The 27057-nt window shown below is 38.6% G+C and overlaps 3 protein-coding genes across 3 annotated transcripts; 1 reads left to right on the top strand and 2 right to left on the bottom strand.

Moving 5' to 3' along the window:
- Positions 1–360: 360 nt before the first annotated feature.
- On the bottom strand, positions 361–6970 carry LOC111661997 (myelin and lymphocyte protein). The gene is made up of 4 exons (XM_023415722.2): positions 6848–6970; positions 2050–2214; positions 1556–1702; positions 361–1428 (listed from the first exon to the last, which is right to left on the bottom strand). Exons 1-4 carry the CDS (start codon positions 6932–6934, stop codon positions 1354–1356), a joined length of 474 nt encoding a protein of 157 aa, XP_023271490.1. The 5' UTR covers positions 6935–6970; the 3' UTR covers positions 361–1353.
- A 6496-nt stretch (positions 6971–13466) lies between these two features.
- nphp1 (nephronophthisis 1) lies at positions 13467–22175 on the bottom strand. Its single transcript, XM_023415711.2, has 20 exons — positions 21942–22175; positions 21149–21210; positions 20889–20949; positions 20455–20588; positions 19963–20158; positions 19312–19413; positions 18839–18987; positions 18557–18605; positions 18313–18400; positions 17391–17485; positions 17159–17287; positions 16838–16912; positions 16511–16621; positions 16244–16326; positions 15797–15873; positions 15565–15664; positions 15300–15412; positions 15135–15208; positions 14771–14815; positions 13467–14568 (listed from the first exon to the last, which is right to left on the bottom strand). Exons 1-20 carry the CDS (start codon positions 22005–22007, stop codon positions 14290–14292), a joined length of 2088 nt encoding a protein of 695 aa, XP_023271479.1. The 5' UTR covers positions 22008–22175; the 3' UTR covers positions 13467–14289.
- Positions 22176–23031: 856 nt separating this feature from the next.
- LOC111661991 (uncharacterized) lies at positions 23032–25375 on the top strand. The gene is made up of 4 exons (XM_023415712.2): positions 23032–23384; positions 23823–24000; positions 24236–24330; positions 24541–25375. Exons 1-4 carry the CDS (start codon positions 23058–23060, stop codon positions 24730–24732), a joined length of 792 nt encoding a protein of 263 aa, XP_023271480.1. The 5' UTR covers positions 23032–23057; the 3' UTR covers positions 24733–25375.
- Positions 25376–27057: the final 1682 nt, after the last annotated feature.

Below are 27057 nucleotides of genomic sequence, written 5' to 3'. Positions count from 1 at the left end.
GCTCAGGAAAAGATAAGTGTTCTTTGTGATGCTCAGCACATATTATTTGTTTCACTTAAAGTGAAGTTACACGGCCGTGACTGGACAGATTCCAGCGGCCTGATACTTGTTTAATCATGTGAGCCAATCAGAACTAAGTCAAGCTGATAAAATGTGTGTATGTAGTACTTTAATATGATTTAAGATAAAGAGACAAACCTTCTGTAACATATTTTCTGTGATAATTTGCAGATTTTTTTTTTAATGATAAACGGGTGAAACTGATATGTCGATGTAATTCTTTTGTCGCATAGATATTTTATGGCTTCACTCACTTATGTTCACTCTGTCAACATCTGAACAAACAGTAAAACTATCGTGTTGGAATTTCCCATTTATTATTTTCACATCAGAAATTTCCAAAAAATACCATGAAGTGAAATCATCTCAATATTTACATGTTGAAATTTTTTGGAAGTTCTCATAAAAATGCAGACAACAAATCATGTGGAATCATTCATCCATACGTTACATCAAAAAAAAAATGAAAAAAGGAAGAGTCGTTTTTCTATTTCTCTTTAGACATTTACCATTATTCATAGTAAACATGCAGGAAATAAAGGACGGTCCTATCTCTAATCTAATCTTTTGAATATTCAAGGTTTAAGCTTTTGAATGGTAAAACCCTCCCGGGATTTATTAGTAATTTAGATTAGTGCTGAACTCACACTCGATCTGCTACTGCATGACTTTTATTTAGTGAAATGCTTCAGTGTCTCTTTGATTTGTAGAAGTGTTTACCGTGAGTTGGACCTGCTGACATTAAAATGCGACTTCGTCGTTGAGCTGTTATACATCGTTACAAAAAACTGTGAACCATCTGTGAAGAAGTACACCAAGTTTTGGGGTCATTGGTCAGTAAAGTCACCAATGTTTTTTTTCTATAATTCTTATTTAATGAGAAAAAATACAGCACACTGGATGTCCTCATAATTTTATCTTTACATATAATGATCCTGAATTAATTAGATCTGAGTTTTAATTAGTTATATACACCCATCCGCCTTCCTCACGGCACATTTATTTGTGACTAACGAATTTGAGGTTTGTTTGTGTATATTCTGATTCATAATGTACAGACTCAGTAATCAGACCAATGCACAGGTGACATTTATCAACAACCTGCTTGCTTTCGTTCAACATTTTGTGACATTGGTTCAAAAGCATGAAGTCCTCTTTATTGACATGAAAATAAAAAGAGCAAAAAAAAAAAAAAGGTTGTTTTGTGTTTAGTCCAATGAAAGCTCAGCTGCTTCTTTGGATTCTTCTCTTTTCGGTCGTCCTGTTTCTTGGCTTGTCGATGGTTGTTTTGTTTTAGGACCTCTTCCATCGCAAGGCAGAGAAAATGGCATGGATGAAGTAGAGAAGAGTGGCAATGTAGGACATCACCTGAAAACACAGACGGATGATGATGACGTGACAAATAGAGATGCTTTTTGATTGCATTCATATGTGTGTGTGTGTGTGTGTGTGTGTGTGTGTGTACGTGTGTGTGTGTGTGTGTATGACATCATACCACTGCAGAAATATCCAGTCGGTAGATTTTGAGTAATTCAGGAGAAGGAAATGCAGCCAATGGAGTCGCATTCGTGAGGGTGATGTACGCCAGAGCCACCGACGCACTGAGGTAGAAAACCACAGCCACAAAATGGTAACCTGCATCCTGCAGAGACAGAGAGAGAGAGAGAAAAAGTGGAGACAGGTGGAGGAAGGAGGAAGTTTATGAAAGACACATAAGAGTGTAAGACAGAGCCCTGACCTCAACTCCGTCCATTACCTTTGGGACAATATGGAACTACAAGCCAGGCCTCATTACCCAGCATTATACCAACATACAAGAACATTATGTTGGATGAATGGAGGCTGTTAGCATCAATACTAATATCCCTGGTTTGCAATGACTTGTGCATCCATCACATATTCTCTATACTCTCACATTCTTTAGGCCATGTACTCTATCTACTGTCAACCCTCTTTTAAGCCAATCAGCAGGTGGTGGGTGTGTCTAACCAGGGAGGGCCAGATGCTGCTCTGATTGGCTCCGCAGAGGAAGATGAAGAGCCAGAGTGTTGTCATTACGAAGCAGAAGACGGACACGAACATCACCCAGCCCAGAGGGTTTTCCTGGGGGATTCGAGTCGATGCCACCAGGATCCACACCAAACCTCCAAACACCTGCAGGGAGGTGGGTGACGGGGGAGGAGCAGAGAAGAAGAGACAGAGACAGAGAAATGGATTTGAAATGTAGTTTTTGTTAGTGTACAGTCTCATGATAAATTAGAGGAAATTGTCAGTTTTCATCATGTACTCGCTCAGATCCACTTCCTATTAATACAGGTCATTAAGACAGAAAGTCCGTGAAAGCTACAGACATGATTCTGGCCTCCTGATGAATGTAAACCCAATATTCAAATACTCCCTCTCTTCTAGCCTCTCGTTTTTGACCTCTAATTACTCCTGAGGGAAATATCTGGCTCTTTAGCTGCTAACGCTCCACTGACTTCATCAGCTAGTTGCTAACAGTGAGAGTGAACCACAACAGTAAAGTCTGATACATTCTTATTTGAATAATATACATTACAGCCACTTTAAAGCAGCGCACTAGTGATCATACTGCGGTGCAATAAAGCTCGCAAGGAGGAACTTGCAAGTGATGAATTAAAAAATTACATAATCAATGCAGCAGATATCAAAATATTTAGTCTCTAGTACAAAACACACACACACACACACACTCTCTCGTGTATTTCCACAGTCTTTCTCCCTCCTCCTTCGACAAACATTGTTCACTGATAAGAAGGTCTGTGATACTATGAATACTGGGAACATGAAAAACATCCTTTACTTTTTATTGTGCAACAGGATTTTCTCTTAGTGTCATGAAACATTTTTGACATGTCACAGTAGGCGGTGGTGATCACAGGTGTGAAGTATAAAATCATGAATTGCTGCTTCAGTTTCAGCTTCCTCGTCTGTGTCGCACGGAACACCTGTGCTTTTCCTGTTCTGACAGATCAAAATGTCTGCTGTGAAACAGGCCTATTGTGTCCCAGCTTTAACAGCGGTGCTGTACACACAGCCCAACCCCCTTCAGGTGCTGCAACTCAACCAATCAGCATTAAACCTACAAGTATCAGGTGTGCAGGAGCAGAGCTCAAGCAAGCACTTACCTCATCTCATTTACAGTGAGAAACAAAACAAAAGACTTTTCTCCCTTTCCTGTTTTATGCTCCCTGCTAAAAAAGGATTTTGAGGGGTGAATTTCCACAGGGATTTCCAATAAAAATTTGTAAATAAAAATCATTCAGTCTGCTGTGCTGTGCTTAGAGTGAGAAACTGATCATCGGTACTACTTTAAAATGTTGGTCAACGAGTTCATCTATTCAATCAATCATTTTATCCAGCTGATATCCTGACATCATTCTGGAAATTTAACTGCACTCTAAAGATCTAACCAATATGTAAAAATAAAATAAAAGATATTGAGCCCTCTTTTTTCACAAATGCAGTGACAGCAGGTTTCAATCAGCTGACGGCAGACAACATTTTGTAACTCGGCAACCAACATTCAGTCTGACCACATGCAGCGAGCGTGCAACGCCCTGAATTAAACAATACACCTGCGGGAAGTTTAAGTATCTTAAAGTTGGACATTTTCTCATCTGTATGACAATATCACCTATAGAAAATATTTGGTATTTGCTTTCTCCAATATTCAATTAAAGCCATGTGATGCTTATGCTGTTTTTTTTTTTTTCTTTCAATCAAGATGTCATAATTTCCAAGCAGTAGTTCACTTTAAAAACTTTTCAGCCTTGATTAAAATTTCAAATGAAGATCTGTTTGTTTTAAATGTTCGTCTACGAAACATGAAAAATAAAATGGACGATTCACTAGTGGAGAAATTTATACTTTTCAATCACAATCAAAACACTTAATGATAAAAGTTAAAAGTAATGCTACAATTGGCTGATCCTCATAACTACTGTAAAATATGTTTTAGCATAACACAAACACATTTTTTCAATATATAATAATAAATCCTTCATGTCCTAATAATATAAGGATATGACACTGTTAATAATATTTGTAATGGGAAAATATCCTTTAAACTGATGTTTTATGTAAGTGGTAGTTTTGCAGTAGAAAATAAAATAGAAATGTCTGTACAAATCAGTCATCGCATGTCTGTTAAACTGGTCACATTAAGTAATCAAACAGTTCAACCGCCTCAACCTTTCAGTGTCTATCGTTATGTAACAGGTCCTTTGATGGGAGAAAGCCACGTTCATCAAATATCTGATTATGATGAAAACTTAAAACCACCTGAAGCACAGAGCGATGAGAGAACGAGATACAGAGGTGAGCACACGCCTGAAGCAACAGTACATTACTGTGACAACACGCATACAAACATTACTTTAAGCTGTTTCAGTGGTAGACTTTATCAGCAAATATTACATAAACCTTATCTCCACTACATATCAGACTTATCTAACTGCACACCAGAGGAACCTTATCCACTTATATCCATTCCAGGTTAAAGGGAATCAGCCTTTGTTCCATTAAATGTCCATAAAAAATAATCAAATATACCTGAACATCCATAAACTCCTGCAGCATTATCCACTTCACTGCTGTTGATCCACATGTTCAAACAATCCCTGCATCATCAATAAATAGCTAAATATGTCTCTTCTGGCATTTGGTATTTGGAGCATATACATTTTAGATACATATGGAACATAGATATAGTGTATAGATACATATAGATCTGACAGAGAGGATGTTTTTGTGTGTGTTTTTAAATGCTTTGTGAAATCATCTGTCTTGACGCTGCATTGCCACTGGTATCCATTGTAACTATTATGAAGCTGAGTACAGTTCTTCCAGTTTCCCTTCGTGCCAACAATCGGTGATCGTTTTATAGTCGAGAGCTATTGCTTTAAATAAGTCGAGCCTGACCTTTTGTGACACGCCTGATCTGAGCTTACTTTAAAATGTTTGTTTGAAATGAAGTCAACTCAAACAACATTCCATGTACAGTATTGTTTCATTGTTTGCAGCCTACATTATTTCATTCATTCATTGATTCACATGGCACACATCAGCTCTCTGTGCTGCTTTTCTTTTTGAGAAGCTTTGAGTTCAGGTTCATTTGTCTTTGCAAAAAGACATCAAAAACAGCAGTTTCCTCTTGTCGGCTTCGCCCTCTGAACTTTCTTTTGAAATATGAAATTGCTCCATCAATCAATTCCACTTCGGGGAAAGAAAAAAAAAAAGCTGCCAAGCCTGTCCTCAGCCAGTTGCCCTGCCTGCCCTTTTTTTTTTTTTTTTAGTTGTAATGGTTTAGATTTACATTGCAAACTCAGACCAGTAAGCATTACCAGTACATTTCCATACCTGAGCTGCAGATCATTTTATGTCATGAAAAGGTGTGCTTCAATAGAAAAGACCTGAGGCAGCAAGTAAACCACATGAGGTGACGGTTGGTTTAGATTTACACCTCCCTTTGCAACTAACGCTGTTTTTCCGCCTGTGTCACACAGATTTAATCTTCTGAGTTCCCTGTAACGAAACTGCAGTCAGTCTGTAATTGTTCCTGAATGGTTCATTAAACAGCATTTTATGTGTTGCATTCAATAATAAACTGACCTTTAATTGACAAAGTAGAGCAATGATATTGCATTCAATGAGGACAGAAACAAACTGACATTGATAAGAGTTAATCTTAAATCTTAAAAATGTAAACACGGTATTGTAGTTTGAGGATAACATCTATTCCACATATTTGTAAATAGCAATATCCGAAAGTTATTCAGTATATTTACAATGCACAAGATCCTGTCACCAAGGAATTAAAATAAGAAAAGAGGCCTCCATTAAATTTTGTAGACCCACTTTTAAAAGAGAGATTTAAAAAAAAAAATCCTACTGGAAAATGGTATTTTAAAATATCTTTATCCTCTTTGAAATTTTGTGTCAAGTGTAAAGTTTGTTTGCTCCTTTTCCCACTAATGCTTCTTCACATGTGGATGTGCATGTACTCATTGTTGCATTGCCACAAAGGTGACATTTTTTTCAACATATGAAATAAGTAATTTTAACGTGTCACTGTAAAATTTCACACATTCAGTGACATTATTGCACCATTGGTCTCCTCATGTGCTGATAGAATACTTCAGCTTCAAGTGTTTCACACAATTTTTTGCTTTTTGTTGCTAACATCGGCCGTGGTTGCTGTTTTTCTGTTTCTATGGAAACATGTTTTTTACTGGAAACACTTTGTCCTATGGAGATAAAAACTTATTATAATGTGGCAACAATCATTTAGTAGCTGATGGGCAGGTAGGAGTTGTTTTAACTTGAACTCTTAACTGCTCATTAATCAGTTTCATCAGCTTTACAAGACCAAACCAAACATATCAACGCCTCCAGTCTTCACGGTTGTTTAGCTGGTCCTTCTCCTCTGTGTTGGCTCCACTGATCGAACACCATTTTAACAAGACAAGACTGATTCCTATCTGGATGGAGGCTTCGTTCAGTGGGGCAATTATGAGGAGGCAGATAATGAAGCAAGGAAACAAGATCCAAGATCTAATTGATGCTCAGTGAATGAGGAATGACAGAGGAGGATGAGCCAGAAGGAAAGAGGCAGATAAAAGCAAATAGAAAGAGATCTTAGTCTACGACTCACTTGGGTATAAGCAGAGTAAAAGTGGAGAGACAACCAAGATTAAATGGGATAATATGTCAAACAGGAAAGAGGGAAAATACTCAATGTACGATTAACAAATAAGAAACTCACAAACTCAGGGATGAAGCACATGTCAGGCATGGTGGTGAAGATCCTGCCGCCTGTGGGCAGAACATCACCGGAGGTGGTGGAGGCCATAGTCCAAACACTGTGTGTCTGTGTATGTGTGTGAAATTTCCTCTAGAATGAGATGTGTAACCTGTTTTAATCTGCTTTTTAAAGGCCATCTTCCCCCCCACCTCTCTCTCTCTTACTGCACCTCCCTCCACCACACCTACCCATCCATTCCTCTGCTCGAAACTACCTGTTTGACAGGTGCTTTTTGGGTTTGTTTGTGCAACAGGATGTCTCTCTCTCTCTCTCTCTCTCTCTCTCTCTCTCTCTCTCTCTCTCTCTCTCTCCCTCTCTCTTTCTCTCTCTCTCTGTCTGTGTATGTGTGAGTTTTTGTGCAGTTTTCTTATGTGTTTGTGTGTGCCCTCACATGTTTATAGTTTTAGTGTGAGACAAGAACGCTGTTTACATGCATACAAAAAAAGTGATTGTGAGGCAAGTAATGCAGCGTTGTCATTGGTTATCAAAGGAGCTGCAGGTGAATGTCATTCACTATGACCATGGTTAAGAAATTAACTTAATCAGTGATAAAATTAAAGCACTCTTTCCAGTAACTGGACTTGGCATCAGTTTGGTAGCCGATTTAATTTGAATTTTATTGTGCATCATCACACCGAACAGAAATCTCTGTTTAGGCCACTGAGCTCAAAGTATAATCAAAATAGTGACCTGCAGTGTTTGAGGTTTAAAGTTTGTTGTCTCCTTTTCCCAATAAGGCCTCTGGATGTGTGGATGTGAAGCATTTACACAAAGGTGACATTTTTGCTACATACAGAATAAGTAATAAATGTGACCAACAGTAACATTAGCACATCGTGGACTCTTCAACTTCAATTTCAACTTTTTATCGGTCTGTATTTAGGCCTTTGGCAATGGCTTTTATCTTGAGTCTTTTTCTTTCAAGAGTGATTTTCAAAATGTGCTTGAAACATTTTAATTTCTATCATAATCATGTTGAAATAATCCGACTAGCCGTCCAGATTGTATATAAAAAGAAACACAATATGATTGTTGAATAATGTTGCTCAAATCAGCTCCACCCTGATTAGCTTCTTAAATGTCGACATATACATGACGAAATTTAAATAGTCAAAGTAATAAATGAAAGTCGTGAATTTTTAAGAAAGGATTTCCAACATAGTTTACGTTTATTTATAATCTTAATCCTAATCTCAAAATGAGGCAGATTGGAGGCTACAGTGAATCGCCATCGGAAAGTGAAGAGACAGCCTGTGCTAGCTGGTTAGCGCGCTAACTTGAGAAGAAGAAAAGAAGCGATGGACACAAGATAGTTAACATTGGTGTTACTTTCCACCGTTGTAGATAGCTCCTGGCAAGTAAATGAATTAAGTTTGATGCTGAACTCACAACACTTCCTCTAGACTGGTAAGTAAACAGCTGAGTTGAGTCTGTGTATGATGCATGTGTTTTTATAGGAACCCACTGACCTGCCCTCTTGTTAAACTGATGGGATTTGTTTCACCAGCTTTCCACTGGAACTGAAATCTTCAAGGTTAAAATAAATGAACGGAGGCAGAGAAGGACGGTCTGTTTGGTTTGTTTAACGCAGAGTGCACATGTGGCTGAGCAAGAGAGCATGAGGGATGAGGACAGTAAGAGGATGGGATGGGTAAAGACAAACAGGGACACACAAGTAGATGAAGTGGTTTGGAGTGAAACAAAAGAGCAAACAAAGCAAAATAGTTTTTATATGGATTAAACAAAAGTGGTATAAGGTATTGATTGGTGAGCTTTAGATGTGCTGATGGGGGACTGTGCTTGCAGTTTCCCACTGTTTCCAGTCTTTGTGCTAAGCTAAGCATCATATTTACTGTAAATGCATGATAGCAGTATCAATCCTTATATCTAAATCAAGGTACAAAAGCAAATAAATACACAGTATTTTTCCAAATTATTGATATTACATTCTGTTTGTTTGTCGGAGATGGCAGATCAGTCATCTGTGAGTCATATGTGAGTTATGTGAGAAGATGCATTAGTCAGAATGTGCTTTTTGTCTCTATGTGTGTCGCCCAGTCCAACTGACAAACACAGCGTGATGGTTTCCAGGCTGAGGGATTAAACCTCAGGACAACATACACACCCCATTGTGTGGGATGACTTTCGGTCTTTTCATCTCATCTCATCAATCCCTCTGCCCAAAGAAAATTATAACATTGTCACACACAAATTCAGTGACGTACATGATTACACTAAAAGAGTGTTAATTGAACGTGCTCATGTTTTTGGCCAACGGTGAACTGACCGTATCTGTTTGCAGCTGGTGATTGTGAATGTGTGCTTCATAGAAATGTGGAAATGCAACCACCAAAAAAGAAAATCAGAAGAAGAAGAAGAAGAGGAAGAAGTGGGTTTTATGGCAGCACCCATAGACTATATATAGCACCCAGCATGGAGCCTGTACCAACCACTATTTTTCTGGAGGTCAGCAGCTGGAGGTTCAGGGTCTAGAGTTTCAGTTTCTCATCAGTTTGGGACTATGTGTTGACGGCTCCCAGACCCCAGTGCTTGACATTGTTCTTTATAGGTTTCAATAAATGTTTTCCAAGTTGTGTTTTTTTTGGGGGGGGTTTTTTGTAAGTCAGAGTTTAGAAATGACAGGAAACGATGTAGCTACATGCTCAAATTACACATAATCTTAAAGTCAAACAATGTCTCTTTCATTTCACTTCACTGTTGAACCTCTGTGTTTGTGTGTCTTGGTTCGCTGTATTACCAGCTAGCTGCACTATAGTAGATATTTTAGAAGCGGACTGGCTGGCCATCTTGTGATTCATTCTAACGATGCACTTGACTAACTAGCCTTTTTAATATTGTGCAGTGAGTCATTCTGAAGTTGAACTTTTATGTCTCTTTCAGAGGCAGAAACTGGCTTTGTTTTGCAGATGCTGACACACCCTGAGTCAACCTGTTTGTCTGTTAGCCTCTGCTATGGTCACTTAAGTGTGTTTGGAGACCTTCCTCTGTTGCTTCAGAGCGAAAGGTCAGTGACACCCAAACGGAGAGGGGGTTGTTCCTTCTGATGACATGATCCAGCCAACCTGACATGCACCTGAGTGCAGAGGGTTTTTCCGGAGCCCTCTAGCTCATTATAGCCATTACATTTGCTGTTTAAACACTTGGGAATAAGAGCGAGAGGTGGGACGAGATGCCCTTCCTATTTCTGGCAGCGACAAGACAGGTTGGTTTGGATTGAAAGAAGTCAGTCCAGGAAATAAGTTATGATATTTCATTTAATTTGGAAGGATGCCCAGTTAGTCACCTTTTGCCAACAATTGAATGACCACACCCCCCAGTATACCCTCAGGGGTTTTTGAACATGCTCTAGTCTCATGATGCAGTATTCAGATGTCTCAGATGAGGTAATGTTCACATTAACATTAGTTTTACAAACTTTAAAGCATAAATATTCACAAAGTAGCATTTGTAATGAACTATAGAAGATGACACAGTCCTCCAACAACACCATTCAAAGATTCCACTTCTACAATAACATTTAGCGATTTTTTTTCCAACATCTATAAATATATAAATTTAACAGTATAACAGTTTATAGCCCCAAAATGGCTAAAAATATCCACCTGATGAATGAAATGTCAATACTCTCCTTGGTTCTGGTTTGTTCTTCACCAACTCCTGAGGCAAATATCATTTTCTTTTCCAGACATATTCTCTCCAACAATTGATTTCCTTAACAAGCTTGAATATTCACCCATGTAATGTTTAATGTTTTTTTTTTGTTTTATCTCACTTGATGAAATATAAAACTATATTAGGCTCGTCTTAACCACCAGACAAACACACAGAGAAACTGGGTTACACTCACCAGACAGCCAACAAGCTGCGTTTGGCCAGTGTTAAGAGAGACACACATTGGACTAGCTTTCATTATGGATCTGGTTACAGGCCTACACACACACACACACACACACACACACACACACACACACACCTATATGTACACAAATAGCTCCATGGGAACCCCTGCCAGCTCTGCCAAAATACAATGGCTATTTGTCAGTGTGAAGTGTAGTTACACAATGTAACACACATACACGAACACTGATAAAGAATGCATTGTGTTTTGTATCTTGAATGACAAATCCAAATATTTTTCATTCACAAAAGGAGAAAGAAAACATTTAATGTCCCTGGACTTCTCTCCACCAAGCTGAGCAGGACGGCCTGATGGTCGGACAAACTGAACTTCAACTTGAGGAACCAGGTTCAAGCTCTTTGTCTTTGTAGTGAGTATATGCTTTGCTGAATCCCTGCAAGCTCCAGGGGATCTGCTGAGTAGCTGACCCTGACCTTTGACCTACCCAGGAGGATGACAGACACAAATGCTTTACCAATATTGAACATCCTACATGTCGGAAACATAACCCTGACTGTTATTGGCATTAGAATCTGTATTACTACAATAAATGTAGCATTATTTTGTATGATAACAACATTCAGATATGTTGCTTGTTGTTTTTTTATTGTTGTTGTGTGTTTTTTTGTTTTGTGTTCTTGTTCATAGAACCTTTGACTACAGGTTGTAATGGATGGATGTTTACTTATTCAAACAAGGAGAAAGAAAAAAACACCTCTTGGATTCTCTTTCCAGCCCAAGCCCAACTATACTCAGGAAACTCACTTTCCTGCTCAACTGGTCTTAACCTGCTCTCGGGCCCCCTCCTCCTCCTCTTCTTCCTCCTCCTCTTCTTCTTCTTATTCCTCCTCAGACACAAAAGGTCATGTGGGGCACAAAGGGAACTGGGTGAGAACGTCTCAACGTTTCCAGGTGACAATAGCAGTCACGTCTACACTGACGTTTCCTGTCCGTGGTTGAGTTTCTTTGAATTACACACAAGATTGGTGGATGTCCAGTGATGTGCAGAAGGGTCGCCTTATAAATCTTGCCTCTAAATTGCTGTACTGTCCTCACCAGCAGTTATGAAGGTTCTATCATTTGATGTGACCGAGGATTAATAATGTCAGGTTTTCTGCACATTCCTTAGATCTTAAAGGGGTGTTAACTAACTCATACAAAGGACAAAGTGTCTTTGGCAATGAAGAGGAAAATGAGCAAATGCTGAAATGAATGCCTGATGAGTCAAACCGATCACGGAGCGGTGAGGGCGTGACTCTGCTGTGAACAGCAGTGTGGAACGGCGTGGTTTGTGTTTGTTAATGTCTTGTCAGAATTTGATAATTTTTTGAAATTTTTTTACTCTTTGTCTCCATAACTATCTAAGATCACAGACATTTTTGGTCACACTCATTTCTATTGATCCTTTTAAATGATCTTTCAGGTGTGTTTTCCATCTCTTTGTTTATTGAAGCCTTCATATATATATATATATATATATATATATATATATATACCCAAAAAAGCTTCAATAAACAATATATTTCTTAGATTTTTCTGCTCAACATTAAACACCACTCTCTGGTCACCATGCCAACATCGCAGGAATGTGGAAATGCAGGATATGTAATATTATTCAGCAGGAAACACTGCACCAAAGAAAGGCTTTCTGTGTGTGTGTGTGTGTGTGTGTGTGTGTGTGTGTGTGTATGTGTACACACTTAGCAAGATGACTTAAGTTCTGGACCTGAATTATAAAGGTCTTTTCAGGGACATGAGGACATTTTAGTCTGTCCTCAGTTTTACAAGAAGCCATTTGTAGGTCAGAGGTTAAGTTGTGGGTTTTGTGTGTTACATTTAAGGTTAAGGTAAGAGCCTTTGATTTCCCACTGAAGGGATGTCCACATAAGTAGCTATATGTTCATGGGTGTGACCAAGTTTTCTATACTCTTAAAGGAATAGTTTGACACTTTTTTTGGCAAATACTCTCTTGCCAAAGGCTGAATGAGGTAGATGAGAAGTGCAATACATCTCTAAAATCTATACAGTAAATGACCCTGAGCAGCTGGTTGGTTTATCTTAGCATAAAGACTGTTCCAACATTTTTAGAGTTCACAAGTACCTACACCTTGCTTATACGTTTTGAAAACATTCTTCACCATCTTAATATCATGATGGCCAGTGTAAATCTCAGTCTTATCAATTTAAAAACTGACTTTTTATACTGAGCTCATAAAAAAAGATAAGATCTGTCCGAATCACAACCCGTAGGGGATTCTAATTTGCATGAATGTAATGTTAACAGTTACAATGTTCACATCACATATCACATATTGTTATATGTTGAACTGTTGTAATATTGTTATTATTACCTGAGATGTGAAACCACAAGTGATGGACAAAGAGTCTGTGCTCACACTGATCCAACCTCTCACTGCTCCTGTTCTTTTATACCAGGCTATAAAAAGACGACCACAGACTAATTATTAACTGTGAACACCGCTCTTATGCCCTGTAACTCTACACCACACACACACACACACACACACACACACACACACACACACACACACACAAAGACAAACACACACATGACTGATGTTGAACTAATGGGAGGAGATGAATGAAGCAGTGCAGTGACCAGCCAGATGACAAGGTTGAACAAAACAACTTGACAGCAAGTGAGGCCGTAATAAATCATGTGATTTTAATAGTTTATTACAAAATAAAACAATCTGACAGAAAATAGCAGTTTCAAAACATGCTAGTAATGTCACTGGGTCTAATATTACAAAATCTACTTTGCATTTAACAGGAGCAAAGTGAACTCAATGATTAGATTAAAGAGGCATCTTTGTTGATAATGTTTTCATTTTCTCAACCTTTATTTTACACCTATTCAGGCAACTTAACAGGCTCATTAGCCATGATCAGTGTCTCAGGTTATCACAAGGTACACAAAGATGTCTTGTGTATGTACTGCATGTTATGAACAGTATGTGTTAGCATAAATACTCACTAGAACAGCAACTGTGTATTAATCCACACCTTAAAATAGTCCCCAACAAATGCAATGTTTACATCTGATCGAGTAACATTTTCTATGAACCACAGTGCCCAGGTCTTCTAGAAATGTATTTGTCTTTTGTTTTTTTAATTCAAGTATTTATTCATGATACATTTTTTAAAGCTTTACATCTTCAGAAGGAACCAGTGGGCTTGAGCCTGAGAGCCACAGACAGGATGAGGAGGTCAGAAAATACTGAGGAATGAACTAACCTATTGCTGGTTTTTGTCTTTTTATGGGATTTATTCACAATAACAATAAAATAGAACATTGCCATCTTCATCATTTAAGTTTACACATTTTAAAAATATATTTATGGCACATTTAGGGGCTTTATTCTTTTTAATAGACCAACTGATGTCTAGATACAATTACTTTAAAATTTCAATCAAACTCCAATTAAATTTTACCTTCCCTCTGAGTGATGTAATGTAATTGTTACCGCGCTACATGGAGGAGGTCAAAGGTCAACTCTGTGACATCAAAGGCGAGATGAGGGTGCATGGGGTCGACAAAGACCTCTGGACCTCCTGATTGGCTGGTGGTGTGCTGGGTGTGTTTGAGAGAATCCAGGATGGCGTAGATGACCCTGGCCCGCTGCTCCTCTGAGAGAGGGTCCGCCCAGCGATGACACGGCAGCGAGGGCGAGTGAAGGAGGAAATAGACGGACGACATGTAGACTTTAACAAACTCCTGTTTCAGAAAATTCAGGTCTCTCTGCAAAACACACAGGGAGGAAGAGACAGTTTATATACACACCTCATCAGCAGCCTGCAGTGACTGGATGCACTGGATGCACATTCAGGGAGGAACACACACAAACACACTTCTTGGAAGAGAAAAGCCACCAGGTTACTCATGCTGACATCACCCTCTACAGGTCTGTAGTGGTTTTACACACACAAACACACAAGCTCACCTTCTGTGCTCTGCTCATATTGGTCTCAGCATCCAGCCAAGCACCCTGAGGGAAAACATCAGATCCTTTTATTCCCAAATCATTGAGTGATATATTCAAGATTTCCTTGTTATTACACAGATCGGGGTGAGTGCAGCTGCTTAAAAACCAACTAACCCTAAAATATTTTTTATTACTGAGTTTTGGTCTAAATGCTGTTTCAGTGGGAGAAATGCTGAGTACTGGTCATTCTAGGTATTTGATACAAAAAACTACAATACAACTTATATAGCAACAAACGAGTAGGAATATAATAATTCCTGCTATAATCCCCTCAGAAAAAGCAACCAGGAACAAATATGACCATGATGCCCTCCCAACTGACCCTGAGGGCATCCAGCAGGTCTGGTTGGTCCAACAGCACAGGGAAGGTAGAAAGTATAGGACTGCATATCAAATCTGAAACAGACAGCAATATTATTCAAATAGTTTTTCTGAGAATTGTGGATGTCTGCAGTTTGAAAAAGAGGCATGGACATGCGTGTGCTACCTGCATTCTGCATGGTAGGCCTGTCCATCAGTAGTGTGTCAGCTAGCAGCTGTCTGTGTAGAGCCAGCAGATGGACACAGCTCAAACAGTGCAGCAGAGTGTCTGGCAGGAGACTGAAGGGAGAAAAAGTACTTGTTACTACGCACATCTAAATCTGGTAATGATTATATATATATATATATATATATATAATACTGAATTAGATCACATAATCTACTGCAGGTGTTCAAGTTCTGTTGTAGTTTTTTCTTTCTGATCCTCCCACCTGAGCTGCGTTCCGGTCCGGCTGTTGGCTGATTTCAACTTGACAATCAGTTTCGGCTGCCGCCTGGCCTGAAGCATCTGCTGGAAAACACCAGTTTGAGCTGAGAGGAGAGGAGAGGAGAGGAGAGGAGTATTTATAAATCAAAGTTAACAGTCACACTGATTGTTTGTCTGATTGTGATCTGATGAACTTTTTGACTGGACTTGTGTTGAGCTCTGCTGTGTCTTCTTACATCCTCTGGTGACTGAAGCCTCCACTGCTACATCCTTCTCGTAAGGAGTTCCACCGTTCACTGGCAGCTCATAAGTCCTACACACAGATTAGATAAGAAGTTTAAGTATTCAGAGCAGAGTTTAGTCTGTCCCTTTTTTTAAAACACATTATTCATGTGTTAGGTAGGTGTGGTCAGTTTCATCTTCAGTTATCCATCCATTCATTTTTCATATGAGACATGCATATGAAAATGAATGAATAAGTGATGTGTGTTTGGGTGATTTCATATTTATGTGTGGCTCTAATTATGTGTATGTCTGTCTATTTACAGTATACAGATATTCTGTGTATGTATAATATGTAGCAGGCTGCATTAATGAATACATGTACAAAACAGTGTTTTTATTATTTTTATGTATATAAGACTGTGTGTGCATTGTATGCACTGATATATCTGCGTGTCTACCTGTTGGGGAGTGGACTTCCTGTGTCATCGGTCAGTTTGAGGAAAGCCCAGCCACAGCTCAGGTCTCCTCTCTCACCTGTAGACTAAAACACACACATAACTAAAGATCGAACATGATTCCCTCACAAACACTCTCTGCTTGTCCATTTTTAGAGAAGGGATTTGCTTTTTCTTGTCTTACATCACAACAAAAAAAGGTCTCTTTGTATCTTATCTGCAGTGACTTAATCCCATCACGTGTATCTGAATGTGTGTGTTGGTTCTTACATTCCGTATAAAGGTGACTCCCAGTTCAAAGAGGATACCGAGGTCAGGAGAAGCAGAGTTGCAGCGTAGGAAACAGTCTCCATCTAGGAGGTTGGGCAGGATACCTGCCATCTAGAGCAAACACACACAAAAACACTTGTGCTGGATTTCAGATTTGAGTTCAGCTTTAAGCACGAGTTTATGTTCAATGCTATGTTTCACCTCTGTAACAACCATCACATTTTTTGTGCCAGAAGTAGTTTGAGCAAAGTTCAAATCACCTGAACAGACAACAAAGGGAAACAACAACAGTGTGTGATTCCAATCTACATAATGCTGCAACCATACCCTGGGAGAGAAGCTCCAGGTCTTGGGGCTCCTGGAGTTGTAGGTTGCCCTCACTGTGTGGATGTTACTTAACACCTGAAACACAAGTAGTCATTTAAAAAAAAAAAAAACTAGGATGGAAAAAGAGAGTTAAAAGTAGAAAAGTCTGGTCTGACATGAGTCTTCCTGATAAAGAAATCGAGGAGATGAATCACCCACTACTTTTTGGCTATTAACTAATAAATAAAGTGTATTTATTAAACTGTTTCCATTCAACAGAGACTTGGGTAGGAGGGAAGTAAGGAAGTACAGCTGTATTTACAACATAGATACCCCTGATACCTGAGTTCCATCAAAGGCACAGAGGCGGATGTGTCTGCTGAGGACCTGAACTCCAACCCCAGGAGTGGGAATCATCCTGCAACTCCACAAAGTGAAACAAACACACGTCCGGACCTGCCGAGCACGAACCTACACGACAAGTTCACAGAAAAGTGAACCGCTTCAGTCAAGAGAGCGTGTTCATGACACAAGAAACTGAGAGAAAAACTGAAAGAAAGAGAGTCTGTCTCACCCTGCCAGTGTCTGGGTCCAGAAAGAGGTCTTTAAAGGAGAGCTGTGATTGGCTGAGCTCAGGCTGAATATGGTGACTTCCTCTGTATTTTACACCTAGAAAAAGAAACGTATGATTTTTTTGCCTGTTAATCATAGAGTATTTTTAAAGAGCTAAAGTTACTAACAGTGACTGACACCTCTGTAGTCTAGCTCCCTCTGCTTCTCCCCTCATGATTGCTACTCTTTAATTGTTTGTAAAAACTAATATAGTAATAGTATAATAATATCACTAATAAAGCTAATGAAATGTAACACGGGGAGAAAATACTAGAAACAACCTGATAATAGAATTATTAATTAGGTGTAATTTTCTTATAAACAGTTCAGAGCTGAAATGACTTAATTATTCAAGAAGCTTGTTGACAAAAATTTAGACAATTTTATTATCAAGTAATTATTAGCTATTATTAATATACAGATAAATTATAATAATTTTACGGGCAAAAATATCCTCTGATTTCAGCTTTTCGTTGTTCGAGCTTTTGAGAGTTGGACAGTTAAAATGAGCAATTTGAAGTCACTGGGACTCTGTGAAATTGTAATCTGCATTTTCACAATTTTATAACATTTTATAGACATTATGATGACTTGATTAATTGAGAAAAAAGCCATAAAATATTTAATTGATGATCTTTTGAATCTACTGACTGAGTGCTTCTAACACACGTGACATACTTTATTTAATGACCGTGTTAATGTGTGTTTCTGGGAACTATGAGTGTGTGTATAAGCATGGTTGGAAAAATATAGTCCTTCTAGACTTTGTTATTCATGTCAGACTGTACACACTTTCATACTGTAGTTACCACATGGGCAAGGCAGCATGTCAGACCAGAGACCTTTCACCTATATGGTGTGTGTTTGTTAGAATGTATAATGACCTTCATCCACCAGCAGTTTGTTGAGAGTTGATGGTCTGAATCCTGATGGTATAGCCCCCATGGCAGACAGCACATCCGTTGCATCAATCTGTCACACACACACACACACACACACACACACACACACACACACACACACACACATTAAAAAGTCTAAACATATTGAATATACAGTATTTGTTGACAGGTAAATGATCAGTGGCATCAGTTCCAGTTGTTGTAATAGCAGAGTATGTAGTTTTACCTCAGTCAGAGCCTTTCTCACAGTGGACCAGTTGGAGTGTAAAGCTCCGCTGTCACAGAACAAATGACAAGGATGAAGTTACTATCATTACTAATTTCAAACCAAGATTCAAATGATTGATATTTGGTGGTTGTTGGTCATCTGGATAAATGCAGTCGACGTCGTCCAACTCGGACGAGGTACTTTTGATCAAAGACTCACAATAATCTGAGGAGCACTGATCCAAAAACATCTGATAGCTAAACGTCATTAAATTTAAAATCTTATATTTTAAAGTTAAACCTCTGTTTGTCTTGGGCATCAGTCAGTTCTTCAACATCTTGCTCTTCCCCCTCCTCTGACGACTCCTCCTCATTTTCATCATCACTGTCGTCCTTTTCATCGTCGTCGTCTTCATCATCTTCGTCTTCATCGTCAACACCAGGGCCAATCTGAAAAAATTGTGGTTTTAACTCCTTAAGATCCCTATAGTTTACAATAGCACACTACAGTTACTTACATTTAACATTAACAACACAGGAAGGTTTAATATCTTTGAATATAAATGGGCCTCTGTAAGGATGATTTTAAAAAACAGCCATTTACAATGTTGTTTCCCTGTGCACTTTTGTGCAAGTTGTGTTGAGTGTGGGGAAACAAATATGGTTAAAAAATATGGAAAAATGCTGAAAAAGCTCAAAACATTTTCAATATACATCATACACCATGTTTGCAGTTTGATGTTATAATAAGTTGTACTCTAGCAGGTTGTGTACCTTCAGGTAGGTTTTTGGAACCACTCCTCTGTTGCCTTTAGTGTCCTGGGCAAGCCACCATCCATCTGCTGTCTTCCTGATAATCCTCAATGCCTCCCCCCTCTTAAAACAGCAGGGAATTGAACAAGTCATGTAATTTCATGTTAGTTATGCATCACTAACGAATAGACTTGTTAATTATTTTTTAAATGAAAAAAAACAACATTTTGAGACCAAAGGAGATAAAACTCAAGAAAAGACAAGTAAATCTAATCTGGGAACAAGCCTGTCTACACAAAATAAAATACAGTGAAATTACATATTACAAAAGTACTTACATCACTTGAAATCATCTGATTTATGAGCAAGAGTAAGAGGTCACTTACAGAGCATACACCCAGGTTCAAGCAAATACTTTTAAACTGAACAGGCATGCCCTAAGAGAATAATTTCTCACCCACTCCACCTACTTTGCAACTTTAAAAAGACAGTATGAAGAGAGAAGTAAAGGAGGGGGTTTGGAGTGGAACCAGTTTGTTGAGAAGAGGAAACTGTTGGTTATTACAGCTCAAGCTCTCCTTCTCATTTTAACCACTTCGTAGACCCCTGCATGTTGTTGACATGTCACCTCACTGTGCTTTATCTCTGTCTGTGAAACAGAAAGTACCTCACCTGAACAGACAGATCTCCTTCCTGCTCTCCTTTGAAATCACTGAGGACTGTGTAGATTCGAGGATCTGACTGAGAGGGTGGTTTCACAGCTCGGGTCTCATTCTCATCCTCATTACCATCACTATCAGCATCGTCTTCATCATCATTATTACTGTCTTCGTCATCATCATCCTCGCTATCTTCTTTTGAAACATCGCTGTGGATAAAAACATGTTAACATGAAAACATATTTTTAAATTTAGGATGACATATCAAACTATTGTTTTGTTTCTTTTGTACAACCTAAAAAAATTGAGTTTCAAAGTTCAAATGCACTGGATGTGATAAATCTCAACTGTTGTTTCAATTGTTAGGTTCAAATTGAGCCACTGCAGCCGGGAATATGGTACTCTTAACTGGATAACAAAGAGAAACAGTGTTGTACATAAAACAATCATAAATGACCCCCATCATATTGCTTTTTTCTTTGCAGTGAGCACACAGGTCACTGACCCTGCAGCAGTGCTCGGTCCTGGTGGTGAAAGCTCCAGAGAGAGCGTGTTCAGACGCTCCAAGAAGTTCTGCAGTCGTCTCTCCTCTTCCTGTTTCCTCTGATCGTAGTTTCCCACCGGAGCTGGCTCATTAGCCTAGAAGCAAATCATACATTATTTAATCCATAACATAGAATGTTGTGTTCAGTTTGTTATATTCCAAAGTTTCTCTTAAATTTAATTGAACAATTACCTTAATGCAAACCTGAAAACCTCATTATGACTTAAATGTTGTCAATTTAAAGTCAATTTTCAGGATACAAAAAAATAATATTTGTGAAGAATGGTATTGTTTGCTTGTATTTTTCATCATCCAGAAGTTGAACTGTACTTGTTGCAAAGAAGTTACTTAGACTTCGGCATAATTCATGTTTACTGACAGTATACAGCATTAACCTTTGTTAGTTTCATCAGTGTCCTTAGTGTCTTCTCAGCCAACATCTGCAGGTCTTGACATCTGTTTGGAATTAGACACATTTAAAATCATACCTGAAAGCATTCGTGAGAAAAATCACCTAAATTTTAACAGGATGAAAAAGCAATAGAAATAAAAGCAGAGCGACGCCATGTCCCTTCAATAGTTTCAGAGCTTGTCCTGGTCTTAACTGGAGTTACAGTTTAGGAAGCACTGCTGTGGCTCTGTCAGAGCTGTTTACCTCCGAAATTCCTCTTCAGTAGATCCACCCTGACTCTGCACATCCTTGACCAGACTATCAACCTTGGTTGGAGAACCATGAGAAAAAACAACAATGAATACAAGAATATTGATACCAATGTGCAATTGAGGTTGAACTGCACACATATATTTTACAATGTATATGCTTAATGACACGAGTCATACTTTTGTTGCTTGTGTAAATCAAAATAAGCACAGATCATCTATAAGCCTGTCTGTGGTTAGTCTCTTAGTTTCATACGTTTATTTCAGTGAGCAATTTAACAAAAGTTGTGCTGTGTGCAAAAAAAAATTTTTTTTTAATGTGCAAGCCCATTACAGATGCTATGCTGCAGGCCAGTCTTCATTTAAAATCTGTCCTTTTTAATGTTTCCCTGGTTCTTGACTGAGCGCTTCACTAAACAAGTCATAAGGTACTTTACCTTAGTGTACTCTACAAACTTCGGCATAAACTTGATCCACCAAAAAGCACTTGCTTTTAAGAAGTTCTCAATTTTTACCTCTGTTTACTGAAATAAACGTATGGGTATAAGAGGCTACAAGATACAACTGTAAAGACCTCTTACGATAAAATTGGCCAAACTGTATGCTACCTTAACCGAGCTGCTACAGCTCAAAGCTTAGGATCGCTCTATTTGGAGAGTGGTTGATTAATGTAAGAGTTACCGCTGCAACAACTTGTCTATTCATACTGTCTGACATTCTGTAACACACAGTTGGAGTTTAAACGTCGCCGTGAGAAACACATAAGCAGGCCCCATTCTTTAACAAACCTTTTTCTTGATTTCGTCCACCTCTCTCTGGACAAGTTGCAACGGTCCTTTTCTTTTTGGTGGCATTTATTTGCTTTTTTTATGGGTCATAATCCATGCGTTAGCTAGCTAGCTGACTCTACACTTCCCCTGGTCGCTAGGCAACCGAGTTCCTCTTGAGGCTTGGGCTTGACTGGATTTAATTAATTGTCTATATTAACCTCGTTCCTATATATTGTGTATTTATTATTTGTAACTATGTTTTACAACACTTGTGGTGTATTAATCTTTTCTATATTTATAATCGAATTTATTATACATGAAAAGAGAGACCATCTGACATGATTTCCTCCTGGTATTGAGCTAACGCCATCTACTGGCTGGAGGATGGAGCTGTTGAAAAAAAGAAATCTGCTAAAGTTGCTTCTTATATGTGGTTAATTAAATGGCTACCTCTATATGGTTACTTGCAAGTAAGAATTTGTAATGTTGAAAATAGTTGACAATGACAATGTTTAATGCAGGTCTGAAGCTCCAAATCTGGCCACTACACAGCACCTCACAAATAGAAAATTGATTCACAAATGTCTGTTTGAAAGTTGTAAATATTATATACATCTTAAATACTTTTAATTCATATGTAAATTTGTTTGTGAATTTGCAGATCCGTTTTAAACATGCAAGATATTTTGTGTGCTTACAAATACATTTTTGTATTGTGGAGGGTGTTTTATATTTACAGTTTAAACATTTACACACTGATTGTCGATCTGTTCACACCATATTGAGACAAATTTAACTCCTTATAGAGCAGACACGTGTGTATGCAGAGTTGTGTAACCTTCCTTATGACATACAGAGGGCGTATTATATTGTGAAACATGCTGCCTTTAAGTTCTCCTCGTCAGCTTCCCTTTTTCAATGTTTATGTCGAAAACGTGATTTCAAAACACGTGTTTATTGCTTCTCTAGGTGGTAAATAAATACATACCCATTGCATACTTTGTAAAAGTCATTTGCCAGCAATGTCCTTACTATCTTGCTATTCTAAACTTTCGAAATTACGACTTTTGTGATGGAACTTGAACGCAGCAAAGCTTACTCTACTCACCTCCAGTGTTATGTCATTTTCCTGCAATGGCTGCCCCCATCGCTCTCATTCAAGGCGCCAGCAGAGGCCTGGGGCTTGAATTCTGCAAGCATATCTTGAAAAACAAAACCCCTGCTGCCGTTATAGCGACATGCCGAAACCCGGACGGAGCGGCCGAGCTGCGGAGCCTGACCGGTCAACACCCGGGCAGGCTGACGGTCCTCAGGCTGGATGTGAACCGGGAGGAGGACATCCGCGGAGCAGCGGAGCGAGTTAAGGAAAGCTTCGGTCGGCTGGATTTGATTGTCAACTCGTCGGCAATGCTTCACCCCTCGGGGAAAGGAGAGACCAGCCTGAGAGATGTTTCTGCTCAGGTAAGGCATGTTTACTGACGATGTTTGAGCTGCTCTCACAATATGTTGAGTGGCATAAAAATGCTTTAAAGTTAGGTATCTTATTCTACGAGTCTACAACATCATGTAAACTTGTCAGCCATGTCTATCCTGAGGTCGAGGGAACCACCCAGTGATCCTGTTGACTTTGTCTGGAGTTCACAACAAAATCATCACATCCTTCACTAAAAGTCTAAACTTATCATTTTTATAAATAACTTATCGGGTAATTCACTTAGTTCCCTTCTCTTTTGGGCATCGTTTTGTTTTGTTCATTCATGTGCTTTTTCATCCACATCCCATGGCTCCATGGAAATAATCAGGGGGGTAACATTTGTGTCCTGGAACACCACCAAAGAACCCACTACATCTTTCAGCTGAACCATGGATCTGTACTGACTGATTGATTTTCTCTGTCAGGGCATCATTTCCACTTTGACAACCAACACAATGGGTCCACTGGTTATGGCAAAATATTTTGCGCCTCTCCTTCAGAAGGGTGGAGGTGGTTTCGGCCAACAGCCTGCAGAAAAAGCCAAGCAGCACAGTGGCATCATTGTCAACATCACTGCCAAAGTGGGATCCATTGGCGACAACGGTAGGCATTGTAGGGGGAAAAAACATCAACCACCAGCAACTACGTTACAATTCAGAAACCTTTTATATATATCTACACACATTATGTAGATGACACCACTGCTGTTGCCTGGAGTAGAAGTCAAGGGAATCACAAAATAAGTTGTTTATGCAGTGTATGCATGTTAATGGAGAATAATATGCTGCATTTGTCTTCCAATCTAACTTCCTCTCTCAACTCCACCTTCTTCTCTCAGGTCTTGGGGGTTGGTACAGCTACAGGATGTCTAAAGCAGCTCTCAACATGGCCACCAGGAATCTGTCTATAGAACTGGGCCGCAGTCGACCCAAGGTCGGTCTGAGTGCTCTCAGACATGCTTTTACATTTTTTAATTTCATAAATACCAAAAACAAATGACACAATAGCGGAGACTATTGATAGCCTCTATATCTGCTCCAACACTAGCAGAGAAAACATGTTCGTCACTGAATGCGTATGATGTCCTTATACCACAGGATCTTATAGTGATCTGATCAACTTGTGTTTCTGATTCTTCTCCAGGTGGTGTGTGTGTCCTTACATCCAGGAACAGTAAACACAGACCTCTCCCGGCCATATCACAAGAATGTGCCAAAAGACAAGTTGTTCAGCACCGAACAATCTGTCAGCTGTCTGATGAGCATCGTAGATGCACTGAGTATCGAAAAGACTGGCAAGGCTTACAACTGGGATGGGACTGAACTTCCTTGGTAGAATCAGTAAATGGAAAGGAGGTCCCTGGTGGAGTCAGTCTAACCAGTCAAAAACAAACCTTTTCTACTACCTCACAACCAACCAAAGTGCTACAATCACCTGTGACGCCATCACATGAAGGCCTTATGTGGCTGATGCAGCTGTAACTATTCTATTGACCTAATGTAACATGAGTGGGGCTCATGTTGGCAGCAGAAATAATATATAATCATACCAATCTTGAGTGTTTTCTGCAGTATCAAGTGGTTTATTTTAAAGGAATAGTTTGACATTTTGGGAGATATGTTTATTCACTTCCTTTCCAAGAGTTAGATGATGAGATTGATCACACTCTTATACGGTATTTGCTCATTCAGTATGACGCTAGAAACAGGAGGTTAGCTTACCATAAAGACGGGAAACGGCTATCATGGCTAAAGCTTACAAATTAACATGGTATATCTCGTTAGGTTAATCTGTACAAAAACCCAACTATAAAAATGAAAAACTGGTTTTACAGTATTGATCTTCTCATGTAATGCTCAGCAACGAAGCAAATGAAACCAAACCTATTCCTTTAAGTGTGACAGGTATAAACAACTTCAATTATTCCTTGGTGTCTTTCATTTCTTATTGTTGAATAAAATCACTTTTTGTCATGACATTAGAGTGTTGAATTATTGTATGTGGCACAGTATCTTAAGATAATGTGGTTTCACTGAGAGATTCAAAACAATTACATGAAATCATTCCCAGGAATAAACAGGGTTATATGGGCAACCTTTATTACTGTGGGTGCAGCATCTGTGTGGGATTCAGATACATTGCAGGGATGTGCCCAGCAGGGGGTATGGCATTTACACCTTGAAGGCTTTTAAAGTGTGTTGCATCCTCAGTCACGACGTTGAGGAAAAAGTGTTGCATTTCTTTGAATAACAGAGGATAGAAGTCAGGCACGAAATAATAAATAAATAAATAAATATTTTTCTTGTAAATGAGTGCTTTCAGGAGCAAACCTGCTGCACTGCATGTCTGTGATTGTGTTTGTGCAGCTCTTCTTTACAGAAGAACAGAGACTTAAGGCACAAAGGGCTATGACTAATTGGCTGGGTAATGACTGAACTCAATCCTATTAAGAGATTTACACCTGAAGGCTATACAACGTTGACCTGATTCTTAACAAATTGAGGTTACCAGGTTAATTCATTAGACCATAATTACATACATTTAACCAGAAAATTAAATAACATTCCCACTTTCAAGATGGAGACTGTCTCCTCAGAAGCCAGCCTACTTACTTAAATGATAATTAAAAATTCCTTACATTTCCTTCTTTTAGTCGGTGAGTAGAAACAACTCAACAATAATTACTTTAACCAGAAGATGGCAGCATTTAAAACTTAATTAATGTTCTTTACTGACATTGTGGAAATGATGGCATCTGTAAATCCATTGTTGTCGTATGGGCTTCATCACAGTAAACTTCCATTTATTGATTGTTTAGTAAAGTGATGTTACAATAATCTTCCCTCCGTGGCTGAGATTACAATATGCCTGCATTGCTCCATGAGTGACTTTAAACTTTACGGTGAGGGTCTTATATAATGGTGCATTTTTACTCTTTATGGCACTTCTTAATCTGCATCTATTAATTTATGGTATTACTTAACTATCCAATGAACAGCAGGGGTGTCTGTGGTACTTAGTTATTGTATGACTATATAATAACCTTATGGTTATGTGTGTTTTTGACAGTATCACTTTACACAACTGTTTTTAAAACAATGATTATAGATTTTATTTCTTAACATATGTTTCTGGATACTTGTATAGCTTTTGAAAACTGAAATTTAGGTTAGGAATTCATTGGAAAGAAAGAAAGAAAGAAAGAAAGAAAGAAAGAAAGAAAGAAAGAAAGAAAGAAAGAAAGAAAGAAAGAAAGAAAGAAAATAAATAAATGTCTTCCTAATGGTTCTAGTGATTGTTTCAAGTTTTTTGTCTTTATCAAGCTGAGATTGTTGTTTGACCTTTGTATCTTGCCTGCTTTGAGTTTGCTATTCAATGCTCTGCTTGATATCAGGTCTCTCTTCAAATAAATGTTAATCTCATTACCACTATACCTGTTAATTAGAGCAGATTCTTTGCAATGTCATTGCCTTTTATTGTGCCACACAACTAGACATATATACAAATCAGATCCGACAATTTAAAATGTAACGACAAGACTTCTTATCAGAGCCTATTGCTAAAAAAAACACATTTGTATAATTTGCCTTGCTTTTGCATGCAACAACAGGGTTACTCCGGTTTATTACCATGACAGATAATATTGACAGGCAGCTTTGT

This window comes from Seriola lalandi, unplaced genomic scaffold (genome assembly GCF_002814215.2).
Source record: "Seriola lalandi dorsalis isolate HSWRI2012SDOR001 ecotype SW California unplaced genomic scaffold, Sedor1 jcf7180002054556, whole genome shotgun sequence".
NCBI classification, from domain to species: Eukaryota; Metazoa; Chordata; class Actinopteri; order Carangiformes; family Carangidae; genus Seriola; species Seriola lalandi.
This window is presented reverse-complemented; position numbering and strand designations above follow the sequence as displayed.

Excerpts from the sequence above, each read along its gene's own strand:
- LOC111661997 (XM_023415722.2), bottom strand. The coding sequence starts at position 6,934 with ATGGCCTCCACCACCTCCGGTGATGTTCTGCCCACAGGCGGCAGGATC. Across the intron at positions 1,703-2,049 it reads GCAGCATCTGGCCCTCCCTG|GATGCAGGTTACCATTTTGT; the intron begins GTTAGACACACC and ends CTGTCTCTGCAG. Across the intron at positions 1,429-1,555 it reads GACTGGATATTTCTGCAGTG|GTGATGTCCTACATTGCCAC; the intron begins GTATGATGTCAT and ends CTGTGTTTTCAG.
- nphp1 (XM_023415711.2), bottom strand. The coding sequence starts at position 22,007 with ATGCCACCAAAAAGAAAAGGACCGTTGCAACTTGTCCAGAGAGAGGTG. Across the intron at positions 20,950-21,148 it reads ACTGAAGAGGAATTTCGGAG|ATGTCAAGACCTGCAGATGT; the intron begins GTAAACAGCTCT and ends AATTCCAAACAG. Across the intron at positions 17,288-17,390 it reads TGGACCCAGACACTGGCAGG|GTTCGTGCTCGGCAGGTCCG; the intron begins GTGAGACAGACT and ends CTTGTCGTGTAG.
- LOC111661991 (XM_023415712.2), top strand. The coding sequence starts at position 23,058 with ATGGCTGCCCCCATCGCTCTCATTCAAGGCGCCAGCAGAGGCCTGGGG. Across the intron at positions 24,001-24,235 it reads GGGATCCATTGGCGACAACG|GTCTTGGGGGTTGGTACAGC; the intron begins GTAGGCATTGTA and ends TTCTTCTCTCAG. Across the intron at positions 24,331-24,540 it reads TGGGCCGCAGTCGACCCAAG|GTGGTGTGTGTGTCCTTACA; the intron begins GTCGGTCTGAGT and ends ATTCTTCTCCAG.